General features: G+C 52.1%; 4 protein-coding genes across 4 annotated transcripts in view; 1 reads left to right on the top strand and 3 right to left on the bottom strand.

The window, feature by feature from the left end:
* The window catches only part of SLC12A6 (solute carrier family 12 member 6), an 86,903-nt gene extending 85,256 nt beyond the window's left edge, over positions 1-1,647 (bottom strand). Inside the window, exon 1 of the mRNA XM_082852930.1 lies at positions 156-1,647. Coding sequence (XP_082709056.1) covers positions 156-426 — 271 coding nt within the window. The 5' untranslated portion in view covers positions 427-1,647. The remainder of the gene's footprint in view (positions 1-155) is intronic.
* Positions 1,648-2,656: 1,009 nt separating this feature from the next.
* Positions 2,657-5,845, bottom strand: NOP10 (NOP10 ribonucleoprotein). The gene is made up of 2 exons (XM_082834819.1): positions 5,748-5,845; positions 2,657-5,447 (listed from the first exon to the last, which is right to left on the bottom strand). Exons 1-2 carry the CDS (start codon positions 5,799-5,801, stop codon positions 5,307-5,309), a joined length of 195 nt encoding a protein of 64 aa, XP_082690945.1. The 5' UTR covers positions 5,802-5,845; the 3' UTR covers positions 2,657-5,306.
* Positions 5,846-7,750: 1,905 nt separating this feature from the next.
* On the top strand, positions 7,751-17,519 carry NUTM1 (NUT midline carcinoma family member 1; the record flags this gene model as incomplete). The annotated part of the gene is made up of 7 exons (XM_082835082.1): positions 7,751-7,884; positions 9,879-10,578; positions 12,623-12,751; positions 13,856-13,995; positions 14,507-14,793; positions 15,077-15,193; positions 15,534-17,519. Exons 1-7 carry the CDS (start codon positions 7,869-7,871, stop codon positions 17,517-17,519), a joined length of 3,375 nt encoding a protein of 1,124 aa, XP_082691208.1. The 5' UTR covers positions 7,751-7,868.
* Positions 17,520-18,782: 1,263 nt separating this feature from the next.
* LPCAT4 (lysophosphatidylcholine acyltransferase 4) lies at positions 18,783-25,904 on the bottom strand (the record flags this gene model as incomplete). Its single annotated transcript, XM_082855623.1, has 14 exons — positions 18,783-18,937; positions 19,212-19,377; positions 19,714-19,812; positions 20,959-21,091; positions 21,413-21,538; positions 21,804-21,886; positions 22,017-22,071; positions 22,602-22,636; positions 22,841-22,899; positions 23,186-23,246; positions 23,368-23,480; positions 23,853-24,073; positions 24,410-24,552; positions 25,791-25,904. The coding sequence occupies 14 exons, from the start codon at positions 25,902-25,904 to the stop codon at positions 18,783-18,785; spliced, it is 1,563 nt and encodes a 520-aa protein (XP_082711749.1).
* Positions 25,905-26,758: the final 854 nt, after the last annotated feature.

The raw sequence follows: 26,758 nt of genomic DNA, 5'->3' as shown, positions 1-26,758 counted from the left end.
TAGCCATTATTCCAAAGGGTTCCTAAGCATCTCAAAAAGAGGTACCTTGGTTCCTGATGATTATTCTACAATGGAAAAATGATTTCCCAGTATATTGTCATCCTGGACAAATAAGCCAGTAACGGAAATATTTTGTTGTCTGTGTTTCTACTTACCCTCAGTAACATCCTGGGGGTTAGAAGTCCGGTCACTAGCTGGATCCAGTGCAACAGTCGCCAGTGAACTGGTGGCTCCAGACATCTCACTTATAGGCTCACTACGGCTTGTTTCAGGTACACTTTCCCGGGAGCTAAATCTTACCCGGGAACTGGATCGAGAACTGAGGTCCGGGCTGGTGTCTGACAAACCTGGAATGTCATCGATCTTTGTTGGTGTCACCATGAACCGAACTGAAGCCATCTTGGTGGTGTTTTCTGAAGGATGCATTTTTCTTTTTCTTTTCCTTTATAAGGACAAAGAAAAAAGAAAAAACCCTGCAAAACCCTTCCTCCTACGCTAGCAATTTTGGTTGCAAAAATAGAAAAGATAACTTAAAAAAAAAAAACCTCTCAATTACCTTGATTTACACCACACAAAAAGCCACTATATATAAGAATCCTTCTACTCAGAATTCAAGCCGCCTGTCCTAAAAAGTGCACTACCAGCAGCTGAAAAATATTTAAGGGAAAAAAAAAAAAGACAAACGATGACAATCTCGTGTAACTTCGTTCCTTCAGAATGAAGAGCTATCTTAGTCATCTCCCCTGGTCCAGGGATGCGGGCAGACAGCCATGGTCTCAGAGAAGCAGGTGACGAAGCCTTTCTCTCCTTTACCTTAAGGTTTCTGCCGAGGTAGTTAGTCCCTTATCTGTAAATGTCCCACGGCTAGATGAGCAAAGTGCGCAGAGGCCCACCCTTATCAAGCGAATATAGACAGTATAGATCAGATTGCGAAACGGTGTACACCCGACCACCTGTTGTGTATCAGGTGAATACCCCACAGGTCTGGCTGGGAGGAGATGTGTGTAGAGCCACCCGATGTTTTTGAGGCCGATAATCCACTTGGGTCTGGTGGGAAAGGTGAGCATGCATAACGGGAAAAATATCGCACACTATGGATGGAGGAGAATGAGACAAGGGTGAGGAGAGGAGGTTGCAGGGGCAAAGCGGATTTCTGCCTCCGAGAGGTCTGCGGGGGTGGCCCTCCCGCTCTTCTGGCAGAAAGGTCCCTGGGATCTGGGAGGAGGCGGCTAGCGGATCGAGACTCCGCGGACTGCAGTTCAGGGTCGTGGCAGGTAGCTGCTAGTCCATCGAGCCCCCGATCGGTTTGCTGGGTTTCTCCTGCGTGTGACAGGACGAGCCACCCCTTTGCCGGAGACGCTTTCCTCCCCTACCAGGGCCCCGGCGCAAGGTCAGCCCCTTCGCTGTTCTTCCTTCGGGCCCTAACAGAAGAGGAGACGGCCTCGCAGGCTGGCCCTGGCTGAGCAGGAGGGAGCGGCGAGGATGAGGGTAGGAGGAGGTCGCAGGTGCGGGATCCCGGCGCCAGCTGATTTGGATGCGCGCGCAGCTGTTGTTTACCAGAGGGTAACTGTTTCCGAGCCGCGGCGGGCGCCGGGGGGCTTGGGCTGCCGGGGAGGGAGCCTCCTCCCCGGTCAGATGCCAGAGCAGCAGTTACGTGACCTCGCCGCCGCCGGCCCCGGGCCCGGCGGGCTGTGCCGGCGGCGCCGCAGCCCCTCCCTTTCCTCCCCGCTCGTTCCTCATTCGAGGTTAACGGTCCGAAGAGAAACCTGGGGGAGCGGTCGGAGGGCGTCACAGTCCCACGAGCACCCGAAAGCCCCGCCCAGTCTCTGCAGCCCGCGAAGTGGCGGAGAGGGCTCCGCGCATGCGCTCGCCCGGGTCGCAGCGGGACTGGCGGACAAGGGGCGGGGCCGAGCGTGGGAGGCCCGGAGCATGACGGGAATTGTAGTTGGGTGTGGGGTCCTGAGCTGCCTGCATCTGAGAAAACAAACGCTTTTCGCTCTTGGTCCTGCTGAGTTGTGGTCCTGCTGTGTTGCACAAACTCATTCTGGAGGTACGCGATGCCCCTCAGACCCTCAGAAACCATCTCTCTTTACTAAGAGTGTCCCTGAAAATACCACTCATAATTTCTTTAAAAATTACAAACCTCTCAATACCATATATCTCCAATATATGGTATATATTGGGTATGACCCTCATTGGAGTTTTTACGTAGTGGTCTATTATAAAGCATTGTATGCTCAAATTTATACATAGTTTGGGCTACCTTTTTTTTCTTGTCCTTTAAAAAAGTGCTGTTTTTTTTTACAATGTATACATCTATCAAATCATCACAGTTGTACACCTTAAATATAGTTTTGTCAATTTTACCTCAGTAAAACTGGGGAAAAAAATGCTGTATTCATTTTCTAGTCAGACTGAAAGCTTCATTAAAGAAAGCGTCTTTAATTTTAGACCTGGAGAAGCCATTGAGATACTTTCTCTTGACTCCATTCAGTGTTTTCCCTACTACTGCCACCAGAATATTTTTCTTACAATGTTTATTTAATGCATGAATAGAGGTGTTCAATAAATTTGACTCATCAATGTTTTGTTTGAAAATTATTTCCTAGAGCTTTGATCAAGACATTAATTTTATTTTTTCATTGAAGTACAGTTGATTTACAATGCTGTGCCAATCTCTGCTGTACAGCAAAGTGACTCAGTTATACACATAGAGACATCCTTTTTTTAATATTCTTTTCCATTATAGTTTATCACAGGATGTTGAATATCGTTCCCTGTGCTATACCACAGGACCTTGTTATTTACCCAGACATTTAAATTCAACAGTCTGGGCCCTGGCTTTGTCTGGGCCCTGGCTTTGTCTGGGTCCTTGCTCAGCACAAGTGGAAATGTTTAAGATCATCCCTAGTAATAGATCACAACTGTATTTAAGATGTGAGCCAGTAAATTCCCTTTTATCAAATGACACACCAAGTCCAATGTCCGGTTTAAAAGATCCAGGTAACAGAATGGAAACTAAATTCCTATTTAAAATGTAAATCTCCTCAAAGCTTGATTCTTTATAAAGCCTGTGATTATTCATTCAGGCTTACAGCTTTCTTACTTGAGGAAGGAAGAAATTTACTGAGGGATCAGTTTTCTCCTCAGGCATGCCTGCTGTTCATTCAAATCTTACAGACTTTCCCTTCATTTAAAAAAAAAATCCTGGATTTCTACAACATCGAATTTTGTTTCATACCACAGTGTATTTTCATTCACTTTATACTATACTTCTTAAGACTCTTCTCCCATTTTTGAGCACATCACACAATGTGCTCAGACCTAGGAGATCTCTTAAGGAAAAAAATTTTCGGTATATTCACACCAATTTGCCTTTCCATTACAGTCTACACAGTAAGTAGCATGGAAAATGCTAATCCTTTTTTTGGTGGGAGGGTAACTTATAAAGACAGAATCACAGTCAACATTTAAAAAAATGATAGCATTCGTTTACTGACTTTGGTTCTTTTCTTTTTTATTTTGGCCATGCCAGTCTTAGCTCCCCGACCAGGGATCGAACCTGAACCCCCCAACAGTGGAAGCTGAGAGTCCTAACCACTGGACTGCCAGGGAACTCCCCTGACTTTAGTTCTTAAAAAAACTTCCATAGCAGATACTTTTCCTAGTCATTTGCAGAATTTCTAACATTTCTTCGATCATTAACCCCTAATAGGAGAGGACGACTCTTTAAAATCCCTCAGATTCTATGCTAAGAACCCTGTTCAGTGAACAGGCTAAGAAATAAAAAATTGCTTGACAGGAAATAATTATCTCATTTCACCATTCTCATAAATTTAAGTAACTGATTGAAAATCATGTCTTCTATTAACTATGACCCAAGTCTAGAGATGTTTTTTTCTCAGCAGTCAACAACTATCCTGAACTTTTCTGCTGGGACAGTCAGACATCAGAGTCCATGAGAAACATATTTACTCCTTTCCAGGGCCAGTCTTGATAAATCAAATTTGTGCTGATTTAAGTTACATCTGCTTCTGGAGTCTAGAATCTTTGATATTGTAGAAAAAGAAGATTGTATCATTGGAATGCAAACTTCACAAAGCAATTTTAAAATCAGTGGCACTAAGCAAACATTCAAATTCAATGTCAAAGGCCATGAATGAGAAGATTGGGAAATACTGACTTGATTAACTTGATAAGGAAAGGAAGAAGCTAGCATTTCTTGAATGCCTATATATGATATTCTGCCTCATCATCCCCTAATATGAAGTAATTGGATTAAAAATTTATGGTTGCCCCATAATAGAAGCTCAAGTCCTAAGAAATCTTCCAGGATTTAAAAAAAAAAAAAAAAAATTAACCCCCAAGAGTAGCTTGAAAAACAACAAAAATCCCTGCTCGAATCTCTCATACCTCATCTTCTAAATTAAAATCCATGTAGAGTTCCACATACCAGCTAGCTACCAGAAAGAATATAAAGTTAGGTGTATGTAAGAAGAGAGAACTAAAAGCCTGGGAATATTTCCAGAGGGGCGGTAAATAAAGGCATTCCTATTCACAACGGTTGGACAAACACTGTAGGTACATTAAGCTCCACCACTGAACCCTATCAATATTAGAGTTAGAAGAGCAATTAGAAATGATGAGAAAAATGGAACTAAACAGGTTGACTTTCTCAAAGGTATACAGAGAGGGGAGAATCCTGGTCTCCTGGCTTCCAATTCAATGCCTTTTCTCTACAATATAGCTGCTGTTATTTTTCAAGCAACTCTTCCATTTTCAGTCAGATGTCATTTCAACGGACAAAAAACTTACTTAAGTGAGCACACGGGTATTTTTCAGTGGATGCTGACAGCTGCACAGGAGTCTTTCTCAAGCTCTCTTCCCCATCCCCAGCACGCTTCTAAGACTCAAAGCACAGCACTGCTCCTGCTACAGAAACCACCAAAGTTTCTCTTCCAAGTGGTCTTTGGTACCCCTGGGGCACTCTTCCCTCTCATCTCCCTCGTTTTCGTTTTTAAACCACTCCTTTCTTCCCACAACACACAAAATAAGAGCTCTTTCAAATCATTTTAATAACCTGGCAGTGATTCAAAGTATGCAAAGAAGATTCAAACATCTTCCCTTTAAAGGGGATGCTACCATGATGGCCTCACCACAAGCATGATCAAAGGCAAGGATGAGACCGGATGCAAGGAGCAAGGGTCGTAGCAAGACTTCAAGGCTCACAGATGGAAGAGCTTGGTTTCAGAAAGTCTCCTGAGGGCTAGTAGGCGGCAGAAGAGACGTGAAATTTCAAGAGATCCTCAGAGGACGGGGCGCGGTTGCTGGGTCATGAGCACCTTGAAGCGTTTCTTGATGGTGACTCGGTGTCGAGAGTATTTGTCGTCTGGGGAGAACCGAGCAGGGTGGGCCGAGCAGGTCTGCTGTCCCATGGGGTCAAGCTTCTGCTCGAGGAGGAAAGACAGAACATAATCTCAGTACTGGAGTCGTGGGAAAACCCAATCACTGGCGTCGTGAGGGAAATGGAGGCTGGGATGGGGAGGAGGCCGCGCGAAAAGAGTAAACATGAAGACAGGAGCCGCGACTGCTCAGATCAAGAAGCCACACACTCCTGCCTCTACCACGCCAGGCTTCTGGGCTTTCCGGTCCCCCCACCCACCTCGGCAACTGACGGGCTCGTCTCGACCGTTCCTCCCAACGACATTTCTCGCCATGTCCATATACAACCTGTTTCCTCCTCTCACCTTCAGCGTGTAGACCCGGTCTCCTTGCTCGTTGAGGTAATACTGGAGAAACATGACCACACAGAAGCGTGAGCTTCTCAGTCTGCAGCGCCTCTTAACTGAAGGCCTCACGTGTCAATTTCCTTCCGGGATAGCCGGGAAGTCTCGCTCTCAAAGCGCGCCGGGAAATGTAGTCCAGTTTATGCCTTTCTCCAGCAGGCCAGAATGGGGGCGCACTAGCGCAGGACTTGGCCCGTTGCAACCCAGTCGCAACCTCGCGGGCGGGCGTTCTAAGACACGTGGAGTGTGCCCACTGTGTGCCAGACACTTCTAGGCATTGGAGGGGGGTGGGGATGGACACAGATTGAACATTAATGAATAGAATCCTGTCTTTATCTCAAAATTCACACCCATTTCAGAGGCAATGGGTTTTTAGCACCTGGAGAAACCAGGACTCCAGGATCCAGAGCCCCTTTTACCTCAGGGAAGAAAGAAGAAGGTTTTCTTCCCTCCCCGTTTTTACATCCGGTTACCTCGCCCTATTTCAAAGTATTGGCGGCAAAGAGTGCATGATGGGTATTCAATATTCTGTACGAAGAAAGCGTGAAGTTATTTTATGAAACTCGTGAAGTATGTTTTAGTGGTCGACCCAGGATTCAAACTCAGGTCTCTACCACAAATTCAACGTTCTTTCTTATAGTGGTGAGTAGCTAATAATAGCATAATAAGATGCACCTCCTAGAGGTATTGCGAATTTTTAAAAGAACGTACAATTTCTCCTTATAGGACTCTAGTTTAAAGAAATGAAAATTGGAACCCAGATATCATTAGAAAGGTGATCATTGCCGTACTATTTATAACGGCAAAAACATTGTAACATATATTAATTTTATTAACAGAAAAACCGGAAAGCTTTTTTTTTTTTTAAGAGTATAGCTTCTGTTTACTTGTAGTTGCATAAAATACCTCTGCAAGGATTCAGAAGAAATTTGGTTTCCTCTGGGATAAAGAACTCGGTTCCAGAGGAAAGGAGTGGAGGGAGACTTGCTGTGTATGCCATTTTGCATAGTTTGACTTTTTAACCGTGCTGATGTATTATTACCCGTTTAAAAAATTAAAATTATTGGGCTTCCCTGGTGGCGCAGTGGTTGAGAGTCCGCCTGCCGATGCAGGGGACACGGGTTCGTGCCCCGGTCTGGGAAGATCCCACATGCCACGGAGCGGCTGGGCACGTGAGCCATGGCCGCTGAGCCTGCGCGTCCGGAGCCTGTGCTCCGCAACGGGAGAGGCCACAACAGTGAGAGGCCCAAGTAACGGAAAAAAAAAAAAAAAGAAAGAAAAAAATTATTTAACAAAAATTTAAAACAACAAAAATTATTTAACAGATGAAAAGAAGGACATTTTGGTCTTGAAATTTTAGGCTGAATGGCAGTTTTTGATAGAGTGGGGGAGGCTTTTCAGCCAAGGGTAAGGCTAAGCCTTCTATGGACTGCAGAGCTGATGGTAGTGGTTTATTTGGGAACTGCAGGACAGCTTTCCAAGGAAATGATATGCATACAGTAATTCAACACCCTTGATCTTCTGAGACAACCCTAATTTTAAGCATTCTGTTCCCTTGATTCTTAAATATACAGACTAGGTACTCTGAATTTGGTTTAGAAAATACAGCCAACATTGAATTGTCAAGAGTTCGCCACAACCTGCTATTAATAGGAAGTCAGGTACCAGAACTGGGTGTAATTGAAAGGCACAAAACTAGATATATTGGTAAAGAATTGTATAGGGAACAGGGATGTAAAACTATGCGGTTGGGAATCTGAGAAAGAATTTGCAAGTTGTCCTAAAGAGATACACAACAATTGGGTTGCCATACTCTGGTTTGGAGGGAATTCCTGGTTACTGCCTACATACCAGAGCCCTTCATGGAATATCTCCCTAACCTCACCCTATGTTCCCCCTCCCCTCCCCCACTGCAGAATGCCTTGAGTCCTAGATTCTAGTTCTGTTTTGATCTGATCTTTACCCTCCCTTCCTTGGATCCTTGTGTATCTACTGGAGCCAGGTTACTCTCTGGGTCCTGTACCTGACTGTCTCATTCTGGAGGCTTCCAGACAGCCGCGGTTAGTGCCCAAACCTGAGAGGATGTCTTCCGATGGAGGTGAGTCTGCAGGTGGGGGGAAGGTCCCTGCCACCTGCTCCCCCCTTGGAGATTCAAAACTTGACACTTTACGTGGGGACCAGCTCTCTGGGCTGACCTCGAGGGATGTGAGAACACTAGACCCCGTCAAAGGCATCACACTTGGGGAGACTGGGGAAGGAGATCGTGCCATTAAGACTATGGGTTGGGGAAGGAAGAGGGCCTCCTGGGTGGCAGATCAAAGTACCTCAGAGGAAAGTGCTGAGTAGAGAGAAGGGATGGTAGTTAGCAACTTACTTCTCTGGAAGAGGGATTCCTTCAACATGTGTTTGTGTGGCACGGGCAGGGGTGTGTGTTACGAGGGACACAGAGGGTTTCAAAGGGAAGACCCCAGTTCTGGTGTCTTCTTTAGGCAATTGGAGGCTGCTCTAGAATTTTGCCCTGAGAGAACTGAGCTGGGGCTGCTCTCGCTCTTATCGGGTGTGGGGGAGCGGAAGCCTTTGCTAGAAAACTGTTCAGTGGGGTCATCTGTTGCCAAGTCTGTAGAGAAATGTCCTCTCGGAAGCTAGACCAGAAGGTGCTGTAAGTGCCTCTGCTTAGAGCCTCTTGGCTCCTTGCAGCCCCAGCGAGGGCTTCTCTTCTAGTTCAGGGAGCAGTTTTCCTTGCTTTCCCAGGGCCAGGGGAAGTCAGTCACTCCAGCAGGGATGAGAACTGGGGCTTCCCTGAGATGCTGTGTCTTTCTACCTTTTGTGGAACTCAGGCCTTCAGACCCATTTCACTGTGTTCCATACTTCGGGGAGTATTCCTGGCCCTCTGCTCTGTGGTTGAGGTGAAGGGTTTGCTCGTATTCCATGTCTCCTTCATGGTCAGGAAGCAGCGGAAGCTGAATGTTGTTAGTTTGCCAGTGGAATATTCTTTATAAGAGGGGGAGGAGAGTAGCATGAAATTAGGCAGATGATCTTCTGCTACTATTATTAAAAGTCCTGGGCTTCCCTGGTGGCGCAGTGGTTGAGAATCTGCCTGCTAATGCAGGGTACACGGCTTCGAGCCCTGGTCTGGGAGGATCCCACATGCCGCGGAGCGGCTAGGCCCATGAGCCACAACTACTGAGCCTGCGCTTCAGGAGCCTGTGCTCCGCAACAAGAGAGGCCGCGATAGTGAGAGGCCCACGCACCGCGATGAAGAGTGGCCCCCGCTTGCCACAACTAGAGAAAGCCCTGGCACAGAAATGAAGACCCAACACAGCAAAAATAAATAAATTAATTAATTAATAAACTCCTACCCCCAACATCTTAAAAAATAAAAAAACATAAAAAAATAAAGTCCTAGGAGATACACATCCTGATTAATTAAGTACACGTTTTATGTATTTATCCCTGGTGTCTTTGACTAGAGTCCACATAGCCCCTGAACTATGTTTCAGACTTCATTGTCAGTGCCTTGTTCAAAAGTGGACCCTAAATTTCTGATATTAGGTGTTCCAAGCAGAAGGATCACAGATAACGTTTTAATAGGTCCCGCATCTCCTTAAAGCTCTGGAAACCTCCTCCCCACACCGCCTTCCCCTTACCCATTTCCTGGCTCTTATCTCTAGTCATTCCTGGCTGTTATGTAACAAAATTCCTGGGAACAAAACATCTAATGCACACACACCCCCTTCCTGGGAACAGTGCTTCTGCGTCTGGTGGCAGGGACCACAGAGCAGCTGAGAGCAGAATCCGGGTGGTGTGAGGGTGTTTGGAATGTACCCGTATGCTGGGTGGCATGTGTTACGGGGTATGAACTCGTGGGCCCAAGGGTCCTTGCAGCTTGCTTCCCTAGCGCACTAATTCTCAGCAGGGAGTAAGGGACATCAGAAACACTTGGGGGACATTTGCAAACTATACATGTCCCCCCTCCCTCACCTGTTGAGAATCAGGGCTCTGATTCTTCAGGGACTAGAGTGGAACTCAGATGACCTAGCTTCTGGTCTCCTCTTCTCCTACTCCAGTCCCTCATTTTCTTTGTCTCTGCAGCGTCTCCATTGCCAGGACACGACATGACCATGAAACCTGGCGCTGCCCTGTCTCCTTTCACTGCACTTCCCTTCCCCCAGCCTGGTCCTGGCCCATCAGACCAACCACCCTGGGGGCCGCCCTCGCAGCACCCCATGCCTTCAGCACTCTCTCCAGGCAACCCTCTGGTGCTCTCTGCTTCCCCCAGCCCGTTGTTGGTGACAGGGGATGGGGGCCCTGGCCCCAGTGGAGCTGGAGCTGGCAAGGTCACTGTCAAAGTCAAGACAGAAGGAGGGCCAGCTGAGCCCTCCCAAACTCAGAACTTTATCCTTACTCAGGCCGCCCTCAACTGGACTGCCTCAGGCGCTCCCTTCGGGGGCCCTGAGAGTCCTGCCCCGGATTCCTCTAATGTGAAGACCCTTCTGCCCCCGAAGGCAGTTGGGGTGAGCCAGGAGGGCCTCCCAGGCCTTCCTACTCAGGTTCCATTACCAGCTGCCCAACTGGCTCCCATCGTGCCCCCAGAAAAGGCTTCGCCAGGGCCGCATGGGGCAACTGGGCAAGGAGGTCCTGCGGCTGCCCAATCCAAGCCCTCACTGGATGACCTCTCTTATACCTCCAAGGGTGTTTATGAGAATTTCCAATGCTGGCAGCGCTACAGAGCGTTGGCAAGGAGGCACTTATCCCAAAGTCCTGATGCAGAGGCCCTGTCCTGCTTTCTTATGTAAGTGGAGAGACCTGAGATTCATTATTCTAGAGGCTTTTAAATAAGGATTTGGGGATGGACAAAAGAGGTTAGGCTATTTAGGAATACTTGAGGGCAGGTGATGAGGGTGCTGGAGATGCTATGATAATGAAAATAATAACGACGACGGCCACAACCATAACAAGCCTCTTTACCCACGTGCCAGATGATAACGAGCTTTCAGGTGTCTCCTCTCAAGTGATCTTCACAACCCTGTGAGTTCAGGCAGGCATTTTTATGGTCATCCTCATTTAGGGATGAGAAGACTGCAGCTCAGAGCAGTGATTGGAACTCGGGTCTCTGATACCGAGTGCCAGGGCCCTCCCGTTCTATTTTACTACCTTTTTGGCATGGAGTTGAGCTGTCCAAACCGGCCAGGATGAGGAGTGCTGGGAGGGGAGGGTGGTGCGCGGCCGGGCTGAGGAGCTTGTGTGCCACCCTCTCTACCGCCCCACGTTTATTTGTTTTTTTTGTTTTGGCCACGCTTCGCGGCTTGCGGGATCTTATTTTCTCAACCAGGGATCGAACCCGGGCCCATGGCAGTGAAAGCACCGAGTCCTAACCACTGGACCGCCAGAGAATTCCCCACACTGCCCCCTGTTTTATTCAGGAGAATTCAAGTTGAAATAGGGAGATGGTAGAGCTTGCTTAGTGGTCGAGGACCAAGGCCCCACCACTCACTAGATTTGTCATCCTGGGCCCTGGCATTTACTCTCTTTGCCCTCAGTTTTCTCATCTAGAAAGGGGATGATTATACCCACCTCAGAGGGCTGCTGAAAAGATGAAATGAGTTAATGTATGTGAAATGCTCAGCAGAGCGCCTGGCACAGAGAATGCTTCATTAAGTGGTAGCTGCTATTGTTATTATTAAAAGGCAATCTAGAAGAGGAGAAGAACTCACAAAGGGCCAAAATGTCTGTGTGAGCGGATGCTTGGCCTGGGAGCCCAGGTCATAGGCTGTTATGTTTATAAAGCAAAGTCATTGACCATCTGGGGAATTTTCTTCCCACCAAGACCCTCCGTCTCTCTCAACTGCACTGTACTCTCAGCATTTTGTGTAAACCACCATATAACGCCTGCCACATCTTACTGGACTTAAAAAAAAAAAACAACTGTACCTGTTGTTCCTCCAGTGGCTGAACCCCTAAAGGAATCCCCCCTTCCATCCTGACTCTGGAGTGAATAAATCAAAAGGCTCCCCCAAAGTCCTTGGTGTAGATCACCGTACCGACTTCCCGCTTTCTGCAGACAGCTCTGGGTTCTCTCTTGGAGGCTGGCAGGCTGAATTTCTAACTCCTGGCCTATTTCTGTTCTCCACGTTCAGGGGCTCTGGGCAGGGTCTCCCCCAAAGTGCAGTCCAGACCCTCTGCCACAGTCACCCGGGAGGCTGGTAAGACGCTCAGAACTGGGATTCTGGGGCGCTGGCATCCATGGTTATAACAAGCTTCCCCAGGTGATTCTACACAATAATGATTGAGGACTCATGGGAAGTCAGAAAGGCAAAAATGCATCATAAAGAGCTCAAAGAGTATTGATATCTGCCTGTGACGGGTATCCCAGAGGCAAAAAAACACTTAAAAACCAACAAATAAAAACACCACACAGCCTTTAATTAGATTCATTTGGGTTAGGGAGTGCCTTTTTAAAAATGTAAGAGCCATTGGGCAGGGTTCAGCCTACTTTACAATGAATCCCATTAATTGAGTAACATGAGCGCTTTCTTCCTCATGTTTTGTTGAGGACAGCACTGTGAGAATTCAGGGTAGTTGATTTTAAAGGGTGGGGAGACAAACAGTCTGATTTTGTGCGAGGTTTGTAAATTTCACTGGGAAGAAAGGCCAGTGTGGTGAATGGATGGATGTGAGGTTGGGGGTCTGGGATCTAATCAGCAGTGGGATGTGACAGGGACTGTGGGGCATGTTTGATCCGATGAGGGGCAGGGGGTGTACACTGAGGTGGGTGTCAGGGCAGCTGGGAGGGGGGGTACACTTGTAGACTGTGACTGACCCAATGGGGGTTTTAGCCCAGTGCTTCATTCCCCGGCCAGGCGGAAGCCCACTATGACCATCGAGGAGGGACTGCCAAGGGCTGTGCAGGAGTGGGAACGTACCAGCAACTTTGACCGGATGATCTTTTATGAGATGGCAGAAAAGTGAGTCCCACCAACCCTCATCCTCCCCAGGGGGGCTGCGTGGCTGAGGGGTGGGAGCAGGTAAGAGAGGCTTGGGTCTGGGCTGTGGATGGTTACTATAAGGGATGCTGGAGGAGAGGTGTAGACTAGCATAGGGTCTCCTGGATCCTCACTGCTTCTTCCACCATCTTGACTCTTGGGCTTTTCTATCCTATCTCCTCTTGGAAGCTCTCCCTTCTCCAGACCTTGAGTTGTATAGGGGCCTTAGGATGGGATTGGAGCCCGGTTGGTGTCAAAAGTCCATGCTGAAGGGAACCTAGCAATGAGGAGGTAAGCCCTACTAGGCAGGTTCTTTCCTGTCTCGCTGACCAGGTAGCAAGTGACTACTGATGCAGACCTTGGGGCCACCACTCCTCTGGAAAGCGTTTAGGCCGTCATCTTAGGGAGGGGCTGGTTCTTGAAGAGGTTTGTCAGGGCAAGGTCCTGGATGCCCAGAGTGGTCTTCTGGTTCATATCCCCCATTTCTCCATGATAATCTCCTCGGTTAAAAAAGTAACTCAGGAAAATGAACCCTTCCCTCCAAGCTTAACTATCACTTTCTCCCCCAAATCTGGACCCATACCTCCTAGATTTACCCTTCCAGGACCCCAGTCCCAGCCTCAGGACTCCTGGATCTCAGCACTGCTTCCTGGTGGGAACCTGCCTTAAATTGCAACCCAGGCCCTGCTTTGGGATTTCAGGCATCCTTTATGGTTGTAGGCAGGGGCAGAGGAGGCCTTGAGGAGCGGCCCACGTGTGGGATCTTGCCAGGTTGTGGCATAGGCCTGACTGAATTCAACAAACCTGTATTAATCGCTGCTGTATACCCTCACCGAGGCTGGGTGAGACAGCGTATGAAAAAGCCATGCGTGGCTCTGTCCTGTGAAGCTTACAAGCTCTAGATTGTGTTCTTAACAAGCTTCCTAAGTGACGATTGCAGGTAGGGGGGCTATGTGGAGACCTTGTGAGTTTTCCCCAGAACTGTTATTCGGCCCTCTGTGAGTAGATACCCCGGGGTCTTGTGTCTGGGTTTCAAATGGGTCTTGGTCTTCTCAGCACTGCCTGGGCCTTCGGCATCCTCTGCAGGTTCATGGAGTTTGAGGCCGTGGAGAAGATGCAGGTTCAGAACACACAGCTAATGAATGGGTCCCAGGGCGTGCCTCCTGAAGCCCCTCTGAAGCTTGATCCTCCAGGGACCCCAGCCCCCGAGGTTTGCCAGCAGGCAGGTAAGGCCGCCCAATTCCAACAGGAACCGTGGGCCAGAAGCTCAAAGGGAGGTGTGCAGAAACCAGTCACGGATCAGGGGAGGCATTGCCTGTGCTTCTACCAGTTTCCCTCCAGGCAGGGGCATTTGATGTTCCAAACAGGACATACATAGGAGACTGAGTTCTCAGGTTCCCTTTGTCCCAAGCTAGGTATTGATCTTGGCTAAGTAAACCAACTACTCTCTCTCAGAGACTGTAATTGAGGCACACGATACCTCATCCACCCAAGAAATGGGGGCTGGATCAGGGGGCTCTTTGGAGTTTCAGGGGTTCTGAGATTCCTCATCCAGATTCTCTCTCAGACCCTCCAGCTCCTAAATATCCTCCCCTGGCTGGTACCGTGTGTCAGGTCTGCCTGCTCCAGTCTGGAACTGTCTCAACGTGCCCAGGTTGCCATTACAAATGCGGGTGAGAGGCAGAAGCCGAGGCCTTGGTGCCGCTTCCCATTTCTCCTTCCTGCTTCACCCCTCAGTGTACATTCCCAAGAAGGCGGCCTCCAAGGCGCGGGGGCCCCGCCGGCGGCAGCGCAAGACCCAGAGGCCTCCGGCTCCTGAGGCACCCAAGGAGATCCCACCAGAGGCGGTGAAGGAGTACACCGACATCATGGAAGGGCTGCTGGCGAGCCATCTGGCCACCGAGGAGTCGGATGGAAAACAGGAAGAGGAGGAGCAGCAGCGGCAGGAGGAAGGGATGTATCCAGATGCGGATCTCCTGAGTTACATCAACGAGCTGTGTTCTCAGGAGGCCTTTGTCTCCAAGGTGGGCTGGCCCTGGGTGTCTGGTTTCTAGCAGATCCTGGGGTGGGAACTCCAGGGAATAAAAAATCTAGGGTTCTGCCCGAGGCAGTGGGCGACTCGACTGTCTTCCGTGCTGAGGAATATGTGTGCATCGGTGCACACACGTGGATGCATGAAGCTGGTGTTTTCTAAAAGCCCAGGGAGAGGGTGGTGAGTAGGGAGGTGCATGGCTGCTTCTCTAGAGCCTCTTGGCTCCCGTTATCTCCTGTCAAGAACTCCCATCACTTTTCCTTCCATTTCCGCAGGTGGAGGCCGTCATTCACCCTCAATTTTTGGCAGATCTGCTGTCCCCAGAACAACAGAGGGATCCCTTGGCCTTAACTGAGGAGCTGGAACAAGAAGAAGGACTCGGTCTTGTCCAGGTAAACCTGGGAGGTAGAGAATATCAGAATGAGAGGCTCCCGTGGCTTTACCTAACCCTACACTGTCTTGGATGGTATCGCTCCTAGAGACAAACAGCTTCAGCAGTCAGCTTTGGGTGCAGAACAAGTAGGCAAGGGACCATGGAAATGGGAAGCGTAAGGGCTCAAAGCATGGGAATAAGACCCCAGAAGGTGGAAAAGAAGAGCTGTGGTTATCTGGCTTTGAGGCCGTTACTTGCTTGTGTTCCCTGCCCTGCCCAAGTATCATCTACTCAACACCCCGCCTGCCACCCCTTCTCACAACCACATATAGAACAATATCTGTCCATTCTCCTTCTAGCTGGTCCAGGAGCGACTCCTGCCCTTGGAAGAGGAGGAGGACGCAGAGGCACCTCCAAGCTGCAGTGGAGCTCTATTGGACTCGCGTCCTTCTGTTTCTGATGAGGATGAAGATGGGGCTGGGCGGCCTCGGCCCTCACCTGGGCTTTGGGTGGCTGGAAAGGCTGCTTCTCTGGGAAAGCGGGCAAGAGAAGTGCCTGCTGGGCAGGAGCAGGACTTAGATGGCCTGAGGGGGATGTGCAGGGATGGGAACACTCTGCCATCCCCCAGTGGCTGGGACCTGCAGCTAGAACTTGCAGCTCCACAGGGAACGCAAGGGCCCTTGCGTATAGAGAGAAGAGGGTCTGGGAAGGTTACAAACCAGATAGCCCCACTTCAGGATGGCCACCTGGGAGGCGCTGAATCCCCCGGGTGCTCCCTGGTGGGTGATAGGACTTCCGAGGCTCTGCCCCTTTGCTGGCAGGAAGGCCCCCAGTTCGAGATAGTTCTCAGTTTGGATGCTGGACTTGCAGAGCTGGCTCCTCTGCAAGGACAGGGGTCAGAAAAGCAGGCCCTGGGGCTGCAGACTGAACGACAGATAGGGGGTCTTGGAGTGGCTCCCCAGGAGACGGAGCCATTAGCACTGCCCCAGGAAGGCTCTCCAGGGGCCATGTGGGGAGATGACAGAGGTCCTCCCACGGTTCAGAGTTACGACCAGAACCCTTCCCCTAGAGCAGGTGGGGATAGGGGCGGGGACGGGGCCTCCCTCAGTCTGGGAGTTTGGCTCAGCAGTGAGATGGATGCCATAGGCTTGGAGATGCCCTTACAGATCGAGGAGGTCATAGAGAACTTCCATGATTGGGAATGTGTCACTGAGCACCAGCAGGGCAGCCAGGCATTGGGCTCCAGAAGCAACATTTCTCTGGGTCCCGGAGAAAACACAGCACCTGGGGATGTGGGAAGCAGCATAGTTAGCTGTGGAGGCACAGATGCCACAGCTGCCCTAGAAAAGAGAAACTACTGCAGCTCGTCAGGACCTCTGAGGGCCAACAGCCCGGCCTCAAGCCTTAAAGAAAATAGAGAGCAGAGCCCTGAGACTCTGTGGGATCCCAAGCATCTGTGGGTTGAAGGTTGCCCCCCGTTGCTAGAAAGCAGAATTGGTGCCTCTACACTGGGGCCTTCTGAAGAAACCCTCCCGCCTGCAAATCAAGGCAACATCCTTATCCTGGAGACCCAGGATACCTCCTCCTTCCCTGAGGCCAGCCCAGAGGCAGGGAGCGGAGGCAATTCCACTTCTCCCCTGGTGGAAGCCACAGATCAGGTCAACATACTAGATGTTAGGGATGCTGGTGGCCTCCAGCTAGGGGTCAGTAAGGATACCTGCCCACTAAGTTTTAATTCTTATGACCCCCAAGGAGAAGGCAGGGAGGATACTGATTTATCTGAGCCTAAAGACCTTGCTCCCTTACCAGGGGATCCAGAGTCTTACGCACATGGGACGCCCAAATCAACGGCTCCCCACCAGGGCCTTAGAAGCACTTCCCCTAGATTAGTTCTGAGAGAAGCCTCTCCTGTCAAAGAAACATGCAGCTCAGCAGATGGGGCCAAAGGCGAGGAGTGGGGGGACGAGGAGGACGAGGAATTCTCCAACTTTGCCCACCTCTTGGCCTCTAAGCTTAGCCTCTCATCAAGGGGGCCTCCCCTCAGTTTTCGCCCTGCCTCAGGCCTGTTCTCTTCAGGGGGTCGGGGGGCCCAGAGAGCATCCCACTCCCTCGTTGCTGAGGCAAGAGGCCTCAGCCAGCCTCCGTATCCTGTTGCCAAGTCTGGGAAGCGCGCTCTAGTTGGAGGCCCAGCCCCTGCTGAAAAGAGGCCCTTCCAGGGAGCTGAACTTGGGGCACCTGGGAAGAAACCCCTGCCTCTGGGAGTGGTTCGGGCCGCACAGCCTCGTAAAAGAAGGCGTGATGGTTTCCTCACAGGCAGGAGGAAGAAACGATGTCGTACCCAGTAGGGGGCAGCGGGACCATCCTGTCCCACCTGCCAGTCCCTGCAGCTGGGGGGCCCAGAGTAGATCTCACCCTGGGGGCACACCAACTGTTGTTCTCAGCCCTAAGTTGTTTTGTTGTTCTGCAAAAGTGGCAAGCGTGGGAAAGGGCTAGGCTAGAGGTGGTCCCCTTGGTGAGAGGTTGGGGGGAGTACCTTTGGAAGTTGTATGGGGAAAAAAAAACAAAAATAAAGATTTTGTTGTTGGAAAATGCTTTCAGTGTGCCCCTTTGTATCACGTCTTTGCTCTAGATGTGGTAAGATGCTGAAAAGAAGAAAGGAGGTGAGGGCGGCCTCGGATTTGATGGGTCCAGGTGACTTTCCAGCCTCATCTAGGCCCTCTGATAAGCCCTGGCGCTGAGGGTCCCCCATGATTACTTTATTCCTCCCGCATCAGAAGCCTGGATGTGGTGTTCGGAGGGCTTCTCTGGATATCCTACCAGTATCTGTTTCTCTTTAAAAGTCCATAGATGGAAAAGCCCTTCTTTTTAACCTGTCAGATTTCTGGGATAGGTATCTATTTTCTAAATCTAACTAATTTCCATAATTGTGCCTAGACACAGCACCTTCTTTAGGGGGGGGCCTTTTCTTCTTCCTTGAAAAGCAGCTGGACAGAAGGGACTTATATGTCCTCAATTCATCCTGTGGCAGAAACCCCCTGGGCTGCAGGCAGGACGGTTAGTTCCAAACACAGGTCTCTGTCCCTACTATGGTGGGTGGAAACCAATCTCAGTAGGATTATTAAACATGAAATGGTAATTAGCTATTTTTTAACCTCTAATGAGGACAGAACAAGAGGGAATAAGCTGAAAAGAGGTTTGTGAGGAGGCTTGTTAGAGGGTATGACAACAGGAGGGAGGATATGAGATCTGCATGCTCCGTCTGGAAGTGACGAGGACTCATCGGCTGTGGCCAAGAGGACTGACCTTGAGAACCTCTGGGATCTTCCCATGGGCGGTCTGCAATCATGAGTCCCTTTCCTTCCCAGCTAATGATACCGCCAATGTGACTGAGCTTCGTTTTTTTTTTTTAAATAGATATAGATATATATTTATATATAAAATAGTTTCTTACAAAATAAGACCAAACGAACAAAAAATGAAAACCAACTTAAAAAACCAACAACGATAACAAAAAGTCAAGCAGGACAGAGATGGGCTTGAGGGCCAGGGTTGGCCTCTGGCGCTGCCCTGAGTCTGTGGGCGGGTGCGAGCTGGGGAGGTCGAGGTGCTCAGTCGCCCTTCTGCTTGGGGGCCTGCACGGCCCCGTTGGCCAGAGCAGGGACGCTGTCTGGGGAGGAGGCGTTTGGTGTCTGCGAGGGGCGCAGGTAGGTGCCGAAGAGCTTCCCGTGGAGCGGGTGGTGAACGGAGAAGTCCTGGAACTCACCTGCATGGCAAGAGCGAGACGGGAAAGTAAAGACCTGAAGAGGAGAGGAAGTGGTCCCCAACCCTCTTCTCAGAACTGGTATGTCCTGTTCCTCGCATCTCAGCCTCACTGTCTCAAATCCAAGTTGACATCCTCTGCCTCCCCAGCTGGTTCCTCCCAGCCTTGCCCCTCGGACGTCCTGTTCCCACAGGCTGGCTGCCGGTCCTGTTCCCTCCCAGCCCAGTGCCGGGGGCGCTCCGAGTGCCCGCGAGGGGCCTGGGAGGCCATGACTCACAGAGGGAGAGGCCCTGGCGGGCTCCTGCCTGGCACAGCTCGGCGTGCAAGGTCCTGGCAGCAGGGTGGGGCGAGCCTAGCAGCAGGTGCAGGATGGTGCTGAAGCCGTCTTTGTACAGCAGGCGGCCGGGCCCCTCGGCTTGCTTCTCTTTCTCCTCGGCAAAGAGCTGGGAGGGAAAGGGACGCAGGTCAAGCTCTCTCCTCGTGCCGTCGCCCCGCATGTCTGTCTGACAGGTTCCTCCTCTTCCAAGAGTGTGGAGCCCAGGCCTCCTGCCCCCCACCTCCCACCCCGGGCCCTTTCGAAATATAATCGTCACGGCTGCTGCCTTCTTCCCGTTGCCAGCGAGGCCTCGGCAGAGACGCTGGGGCTCTGCGGTTCAGACAGCGTGGCCCTGGGACACCGAGCGCCTACCGTCTGGAGGCACCTGAGACTGTACACCGCACAGGCCTCCAGGCAGGGTGAGCACAGCCTCCACGTGCCTCCCACCCCAACGTCCTGATACCTCAAAGGCCAGGCGAGTCAGCTCCTCCAGGCTCCTGCCCCCATCCAGAGCCGCCAACGCAAGGGCCACGTCTCGGAAGTCCACCAAACCCCTGGCATCCTGGAGGGTGGAAGATAAACCAGGGCGATGCAGGGACCAACCCTGTGTGCCCCTTCCTGCTCTGGATCTCAGCTCCTCCCTCTTCTCGTCAGGCCTGGGGGGGACCCCTGCCTGTGTCCACTTCCCTCAGAACCGTGAGCCCTAAACTCTCCGGGATCTCGGACAGTCCTCTCGGGGCATGGGTTTGCCTGGTGACAAAGCTCTCCTATAAAGGGATCTCCTAGGAACGATGGAATCCCTCAGGTATGCTGAAGTTACCATCAAGTTTCTGATATACTATCAGGGCATTCTGGACCCCAAGCTGGAAAAACTGGTTCTCTTCTGACTTGGCCTATGTGGGAGAACGGGTCCAACAAACTAACAGGGGGCCACTGGCATAATTCCTTACCAAAAAACTCCCTGAGGATACCTGCTGTGTCAGAGCTATGTGGGACTGGGGCACCTGGGTTTTGGTTCTGTTCTTCTACAGGCTATGATGGGAAGCTCCTTTCAGGGACTGTCTGCCCCAGTCCAAGGACTCAGCACACCTGGATCACTCTCTGTTCTCTGAGAGGATGTTGAGAACCATGGTCTGCATCTTAGGTCAAAAAGAAGTCCTTGGGACCACTGGGAGCTGTTCATAAACATTATGAACCTTCTGGGGTTATTATAATTGGACAAGACAACCTGGTTAAATCCCAGGAAATATACAGCTCACCAAGATTCTTGAGAAGGTTCAGGAATCCCCCAGAGAAGCTCTGGGATATGTTTAAAAATCTGCCCAAGTATTACACATACTTCTGGGTCTCAAACCCTTAACTGTCTAACCTGTCCAATGTTGTCTCCTCTGTATGTCACCTTCCCACCTAACCCTCCCCCAGTGCCCCACAAGGTCATATGATCCCCATCTCTGCCGATCTCCAAAATGCCTCAGAAATTTATGGACCTCATTGACCATCATTTCTCAATTGTTCTTCTCCACAATGAGTAAAACATTGCTGTGCTATGCACTGGACACTCTCTATATAAAAAATGAATCTCCCAGCAGACCTCAGAAGATGTCCATCGAACAATAGCTGTTAGAGCGTCCAGCCCAGACTCCATATTGGCCATCCACACGGCCCCTCGGATACTGTACTTAAATCTCGAGCATCCCAGCCCCTTTACCTGCTGGAAGTAGCTAAAGGCACCAGCCACCATCTGGGGGTCAGAGAGCTGTAGCTGCCTGGCAAACTCTTCCTGGCTGATCATTCGACTCCGGCCTGGCTCTGCCTCAGTGTCCACACAGCCAGGGGACAGCCTACAAGGGAATTGTCGAAGGTGCAGAGCTGACTCAGTTTCCTTCTGGACGCATCACCCAGCAGGATCCTGGCCTCAGTGCGGGTACATGTGGTGTTTTTCTAAGATGTACTCTGACTCATAGTCCCCGGAGAGCCAATCCTACTTTTGTCACTGGGGTTATTACGTATCTTTCTTTTTTCCTCCTTCCTTTTACCCCATTATCTTTTAAAAAATTCCTGTCTTCCCACTTTTTCTTTTTCAAGACTCTTCTTCCTCCTACCCGTTCTCTTTTTTCTTCTTTTTTTCTCTTGCCCATACCCTCATCTTCAAGGTCACTTACCCAGCCTTCCGAAGCACCCTTCCCAGTTCCCAGAGCTGCGGCTCCAAGGCCACCTTCAGCCGGCCCACCACAATCACCGGCAAGCTCCCTACAAACTCACACTCGGTGGCTGGAATGCCCAGGGCCCTACAGGATGAAGAGGGATGGAAAGCAGGGGAAATGAGGCAGAATATTCGCCTGTGGGTTCATTACTGATTCTGGCCTGCCGACTACGGAGAGATCAGGCCCCTTTCACTCTCCCCTCCCCCACCTCAGCTGTCCAATAGCCCTTCCCCCTGCCCTAGCCATTCCCCTCCCCACATGTGTGCCTCAAAACCCCAGCCCTCCTTCCCCTCCTGTGGTCCCTCTGCCCTGTATATCTGTTCTAGGAAATACCCTGTGGGACACTTACTGTGCCATAACCCTCTGGACGTTGTTGGCATAGAGGGTGGGGTCCCTGCTTTCCTCCGGGCTGGGGCGGTACACAGGGAGGAACTGAAACACACACACACACAGACCTCTCATCAGGACCTCGAACCTAGGGGTGACCACTTCCACCCTCTTTCCGCAAAGCTTCCGGGCTCAGCAGATGCCCACTCTCCCACCCAACCCACGGGGGTCATACCTCCACATCCACGATGCTGCAGGGCTGAGAGGCTGTGAGCCAGAGGACTTTGAGTCTAAGAGAAAAGAGACCTCAGAGGCTCAGCAATCTCTAACTACGGGCTCCCCGCACCCCAAGGATGGAGTGGCAAAGTACTGTCCACCGATGTAAGAATAAACCACTAGCCACACAGTCAGCTGGATGAGTACACAGCTGGGAGGCAGAGGGGCCAGAAAGGCGGCAGCATAAGAGAGAGAACGCTGCAGGTCTAGGCCAGGGGAAGACGTGCGGGCGAGGGTTTTCAGTAACCGGCAGAGGAAAAGAGGCAAGCCGGGTGGTGCGGACCACCGAGCGAGAAAAGCTAGGCAAGTAAGTCAGAAGTCACTGTGATTACAGCAGGAATGATTAGGTGGGACAGCTTAAAGGCACTCCAGATCACAGCAGGAGATGGGAACAAAACAGAGGGACAGGGGCCTCCCCTTCGCTAGAGTTCTCTCAGTCCCAGGACGAAGAAGGGCTATTCACCTTGTCTGGAAGGTGGAAGATGTACCAGGAATTCCGTGGGACCCCACTTCCCACCCTCACCCCAAGAACACCACTACTCACACTCCAGGGCCCCTCCATGCCCAGCTGGTGGTATCCTATGTGGTAAGCAGAGGTGAGGGGAGAAAGGCATTATTTTTCTTCCCCGGAACTGGCCAATCCTTTTGGAGCAGAGGCCCTGACCCTGACCCTGACCCTGACCCACCCCACATGCACATCCCATGGTGGCATTAGGGGTTTTCACTGATTCCCATTCAGGGTGGACTTGTGCTCCCCCTCCCCCCTCTCGAACTAAGACTCACCAGACTGTTGGGGTAGCGGATGAGGACAGGCTGCACAGGCACCCCCGCGATGAAGGCTCCTAGATCCCGTTTCCACCCCCACCCCCCAGGCAGAGGTTAGAGAATGGAGGTAGCTAGAGGGCATGAAGTACAGGCATCTGGATCAGCTCTACAATGAGATCTGGGCTTGTTCCATTTCATTTATAATTTTCTCTGACTCACGGAGACTCTTCAGTGTCAGCTAGGAGGCTCCCCGTCTTCCTCCCACCCCCCGACCCCTCCACTTCTTGGGTTATTCCAGAGTCCCTCTCCAAACCCTGGACTCCTTTTTCCTACAGCCCTACCATCCACTGCTGTTTTATTCACCTGGTTTGAATTTAAGCAAAGCCTTCTTGTTGGAACAGGTACCCTCAGGAAAGAATAGTACCTGGGTAAAAAAAAAAAAAATCAAGAGACCAGAATGCGGTGGGTGGAAGGGGACGAGAGGAAAAAGAAGCCTCTTCAGGAGGACATAAAAGGCGAGGAGGTTTAAAGACCCTTTTACCCACCTGGGGCCACTTGCCTCCTGAGGTAGCCCGCCTTCGGACCTCCTCCACCACCCTGCGCCGAGAAGCTGGGTCATGCCTGGACACTAGGATGGCTTGGTTGAAGCGAAGAAGGGCTGGGGTCCGGAGAGGATACAAGGAGTCACTTGGTTCTCCCCCAGGGGTAGTAACACCTGCAGCCTTCCCTTCCTCAACGGTAGGAGATGCTTCCCGGTTATCTCTTTGCCCTGGGGACCCTCCTTTCCTGGTGTGTTATCCCTTTTAGGGAACTGACCAGAGCTCCCTGCTCTCTTCTAAGCACAGAGCTCAGAGTCGAAGAGGTTGCTTTTCACAAATGGTGTTAATTTGCATTTCATTTGCCAGCATCAGGCAATATCCCTTCTAACTTCTCCCTCCCCCCTTGGGGCCAGTTCTCTCCAGAGTCTCTGATTCCTGTCTCTTTCGCCCAGAGTGGTCATCTCCCCTCTTGACTCCTCTTAATCTCTCACCTCCAATGACAGGAACAGAAAGGTTCTCAGCTCGAGACACAACCTTGGGCAGGTCACAGGGCAGCAGAACAATGGGGTCAAAGAACGTAGAGTGAGGGGCAGCAACCAGGACGGGAGCTTGAAGGCGGGAGGCCCGCTGGCCCCGAACTCGAATCCGGAGGAAACCGAGCAGGAAAAAGAGTAGGCGGCTGAGTCCCAGCACCCCGTTGTGGCACACGGTCCTGCAAGGCAAGGCTGGGCATCAGCGGAGACCGTGATCCTGACCTTCACTCACCCCCCAGGCTCAGACACCAAGGAAAGCAGGTGTCCTTCTTTTGCCCTCTATTACCTGGCAAAGGGGCTAAAGTCTCTGGTTACTTTGGGACATATCAGGGTGCAAAATTTAGAGTTGAGGTCCTGGGTACCAGGGACTGGGCCTGGCTGACTCATCTCACCTACCCAGGCTGGGCAGGAGAGCTCCGGAACCCTCCCTCCTCCTCTCCTTCAAGAGGGAGCAGAATGGATAGCAAGGAAGAGGAATGAGAAGCTGGGTCTCCGGGGGCTGGTTCCTCACTTACTTTCTCCATCCTGTAATCGGCTCCTGAAGCTGCTCCTCAGTAAGACCAGCTACTTGCAGCCAGGCAAAGGGCCAGAGGAGAAAGAGGACGATAAAGGCCAGAAGCACTCGGATGGGGGCCAGCAGTGCCCCCAGGAGGCAGAACTGCAGAGGGTGGGAGAGGAGGCCACTTCAGGGTTGAGATGCTCCCCCCAGGCTTCCCCTCTCCCCCAAGGATGGACCCAGGAGCAGAGGGCCATCACCCCCGTATACCAGGAGACGAGTTGTGTGGGAACAGGAGATGGGACTGGAACCCAAGGTGGGATGAAGACACCAATGAGGGAAAGAGGATAAAAGATGAATGGGATCAGGGGCCTCACTTTCCCGTCTTTCAGCTGGTGCCCATCACACCAACAAAACTGAAAGACTGTTAAGAGGATTCAAGGATAACTAGTGTGAAAGCGCCCAGCACTGTGCTTGATGTAGGGTAGGCTAGAGATGGTTCCTCCTCCCACCACCACCTTCCATAAATAGCTCCTACGTCTAACAGAAACCAGGTGCATCGTCCTGTCCACTTCGGGTCTGGGAGGCAGAGGGTTGGGAAACACAGAGAGGTCTACTTTTCAGACCCAGGCCATTCTCTAGTTCTGCCCAGGAGCACTTCCCCAGTACTGGGGGAAAGGCGAGAAAAGAGATCGGCCCTACTCCACAGGGTAGGGGTTGCCAGGAGCCAGGGTGACTCCATGGGCTGCCCTGGGGAGAGTGCAGGTAAACAAACCGAGCCCCAGGAGCCGGCCTCAGGGGAGGTGAAGGCAACAGAAACCTCGGACACTCCCTTCTCATACCACTCCCCAGCCTCCCCAGGCCGGCGCAGCCCTCCACTTCCTGTAGCCAACCCCCCTCTCCACCTCCCTCCCCCCACCCCAGCGGGAGGTGCTGCAGTGCATGCGGGGTGGGGTGGGTAGTGGAAAGGAGGGGTTGCTGGAAGAGCACGGGGGTTCAGGCTCCGGGGCCCAGAAACCTCTTCCAAGTCAGAGCCTCCTAGAAGCACTCAGCACGCCCCTGCCCGCCCCCCCCATCCGTGGCCTCTACCTCCATCCTAGCCCATCGGCCTCCGCAGGATGTAATCCGCAGTCTCCCGCGTCCTCCACCTCCCCTACCCGTGGGTCCCCTGCAATCCTCCATCCTCACCTAGTCAGTTCTCACACACCTTCAGCTTGTCTGTCGCCCAAGCCCGCGTCCTCCCCAGGACTCCTCGACCACCCCCTGCCGCCCCCACGTGCGCACCCCCTGACTCCCACCCCGCTCGACCCCTTTTCAGATCCCCATCTGTATTAAGGCTCCAAAAGGCCTCCTTTTTCTATCCTCACGAGTCCTCCCGACGCCCCCCGCCCATACCTTACCTTAACCCTCTGGAGGCGGGAGAGGTGTAACTCATGCACGAAGGGGTTGGGGGGCGCCGGGGGTCCGGGGGTGGGATAGAGGGAGGCCCAGTCCCCCGGACTTCCCTGGCTCATAGCGGCGGGAGAACGTGGGAGGGAGGGCACCCCAGCCCGGCCCCGGGCCCCTCTTTGCAGAGCAGCAGCTGCAGCTGCAGCAGCGGCGGCGGCGGCGATCTAGCCCCGGCCCCGCCTGGTGCGGGGCGCCGAGGGGCGGGGAGCAGGCTGCGCGGTCGGGCCCGCGTTGTCAAGGAGCCGGCCGAGGGGCGGGGCTTCCAGCGTCCCGGCGCCCCTTCTCCTCCGCGCTCGCCACAGCGTCCGCAGCCCCTCGGGCCATTGTTACGAGGCGGCCGGATGCTGGAGCGCGGCGCCTGCCTGCGGGCTGACCCCGGGCCTGCCCCTCCGGGCGTCCCTCTCGGAAAACGCGGCCCGCACCTCCCCGCAGGCCTCCGGCTCGGAGCGAGTTTGGGGCGGCGAGGAGCGAGTGGAGCTGAGAACGCCCTCAGCCTCTGCCCGGGCGTCGAGGTCACCCTGTCAAGCACAAATCGGGGTGGGGCCCTCGGGCGGATGAGAATGGAAGGGCGGGCACGCAGTGCGCGGAGGCCGGCAGCTCGCGGCCGAGGCGGGGCCCACCACCTCTCGGAGGCCGACCACCTTTCCTTCCTGGTTGGGTCGACGCCATCGCGCGTGGACTTGAGGCGCTCGCGCCCTCTGGCGGCCGTATTGTGCCTAACAGCTCTCGGCATCCGCGTCCTGCCTGAGCTAGACAGGGCTCCCTGTTCTGGTGTGAGGACTCCATCAAGGAGTGAGGTACCGGCAACCATCAAGACGCTGGTCATCCATTTACCAGGGCTCAACCAGGCCTGGACGGGCAGTGCGAACCTGAAAATCTGGGATGACCCCGGACGCAGCCCTCTTTTTCCTCCTAGTCC

This window comes from Leucopleurus acutus, assembly GCF_964270905.1.
Source record: "Leucopleurus acutus genome assembly, chromosome: 1".
NCBI lineage: Eukaryota > Metazoa > Chordata > Mammalia > Artiodactyla > Delphinidae > Leucopleurus > Leucopleurus acutus.
This window is presented reverse-complemented; position numbering and strand designations above follow the sequence as displayed.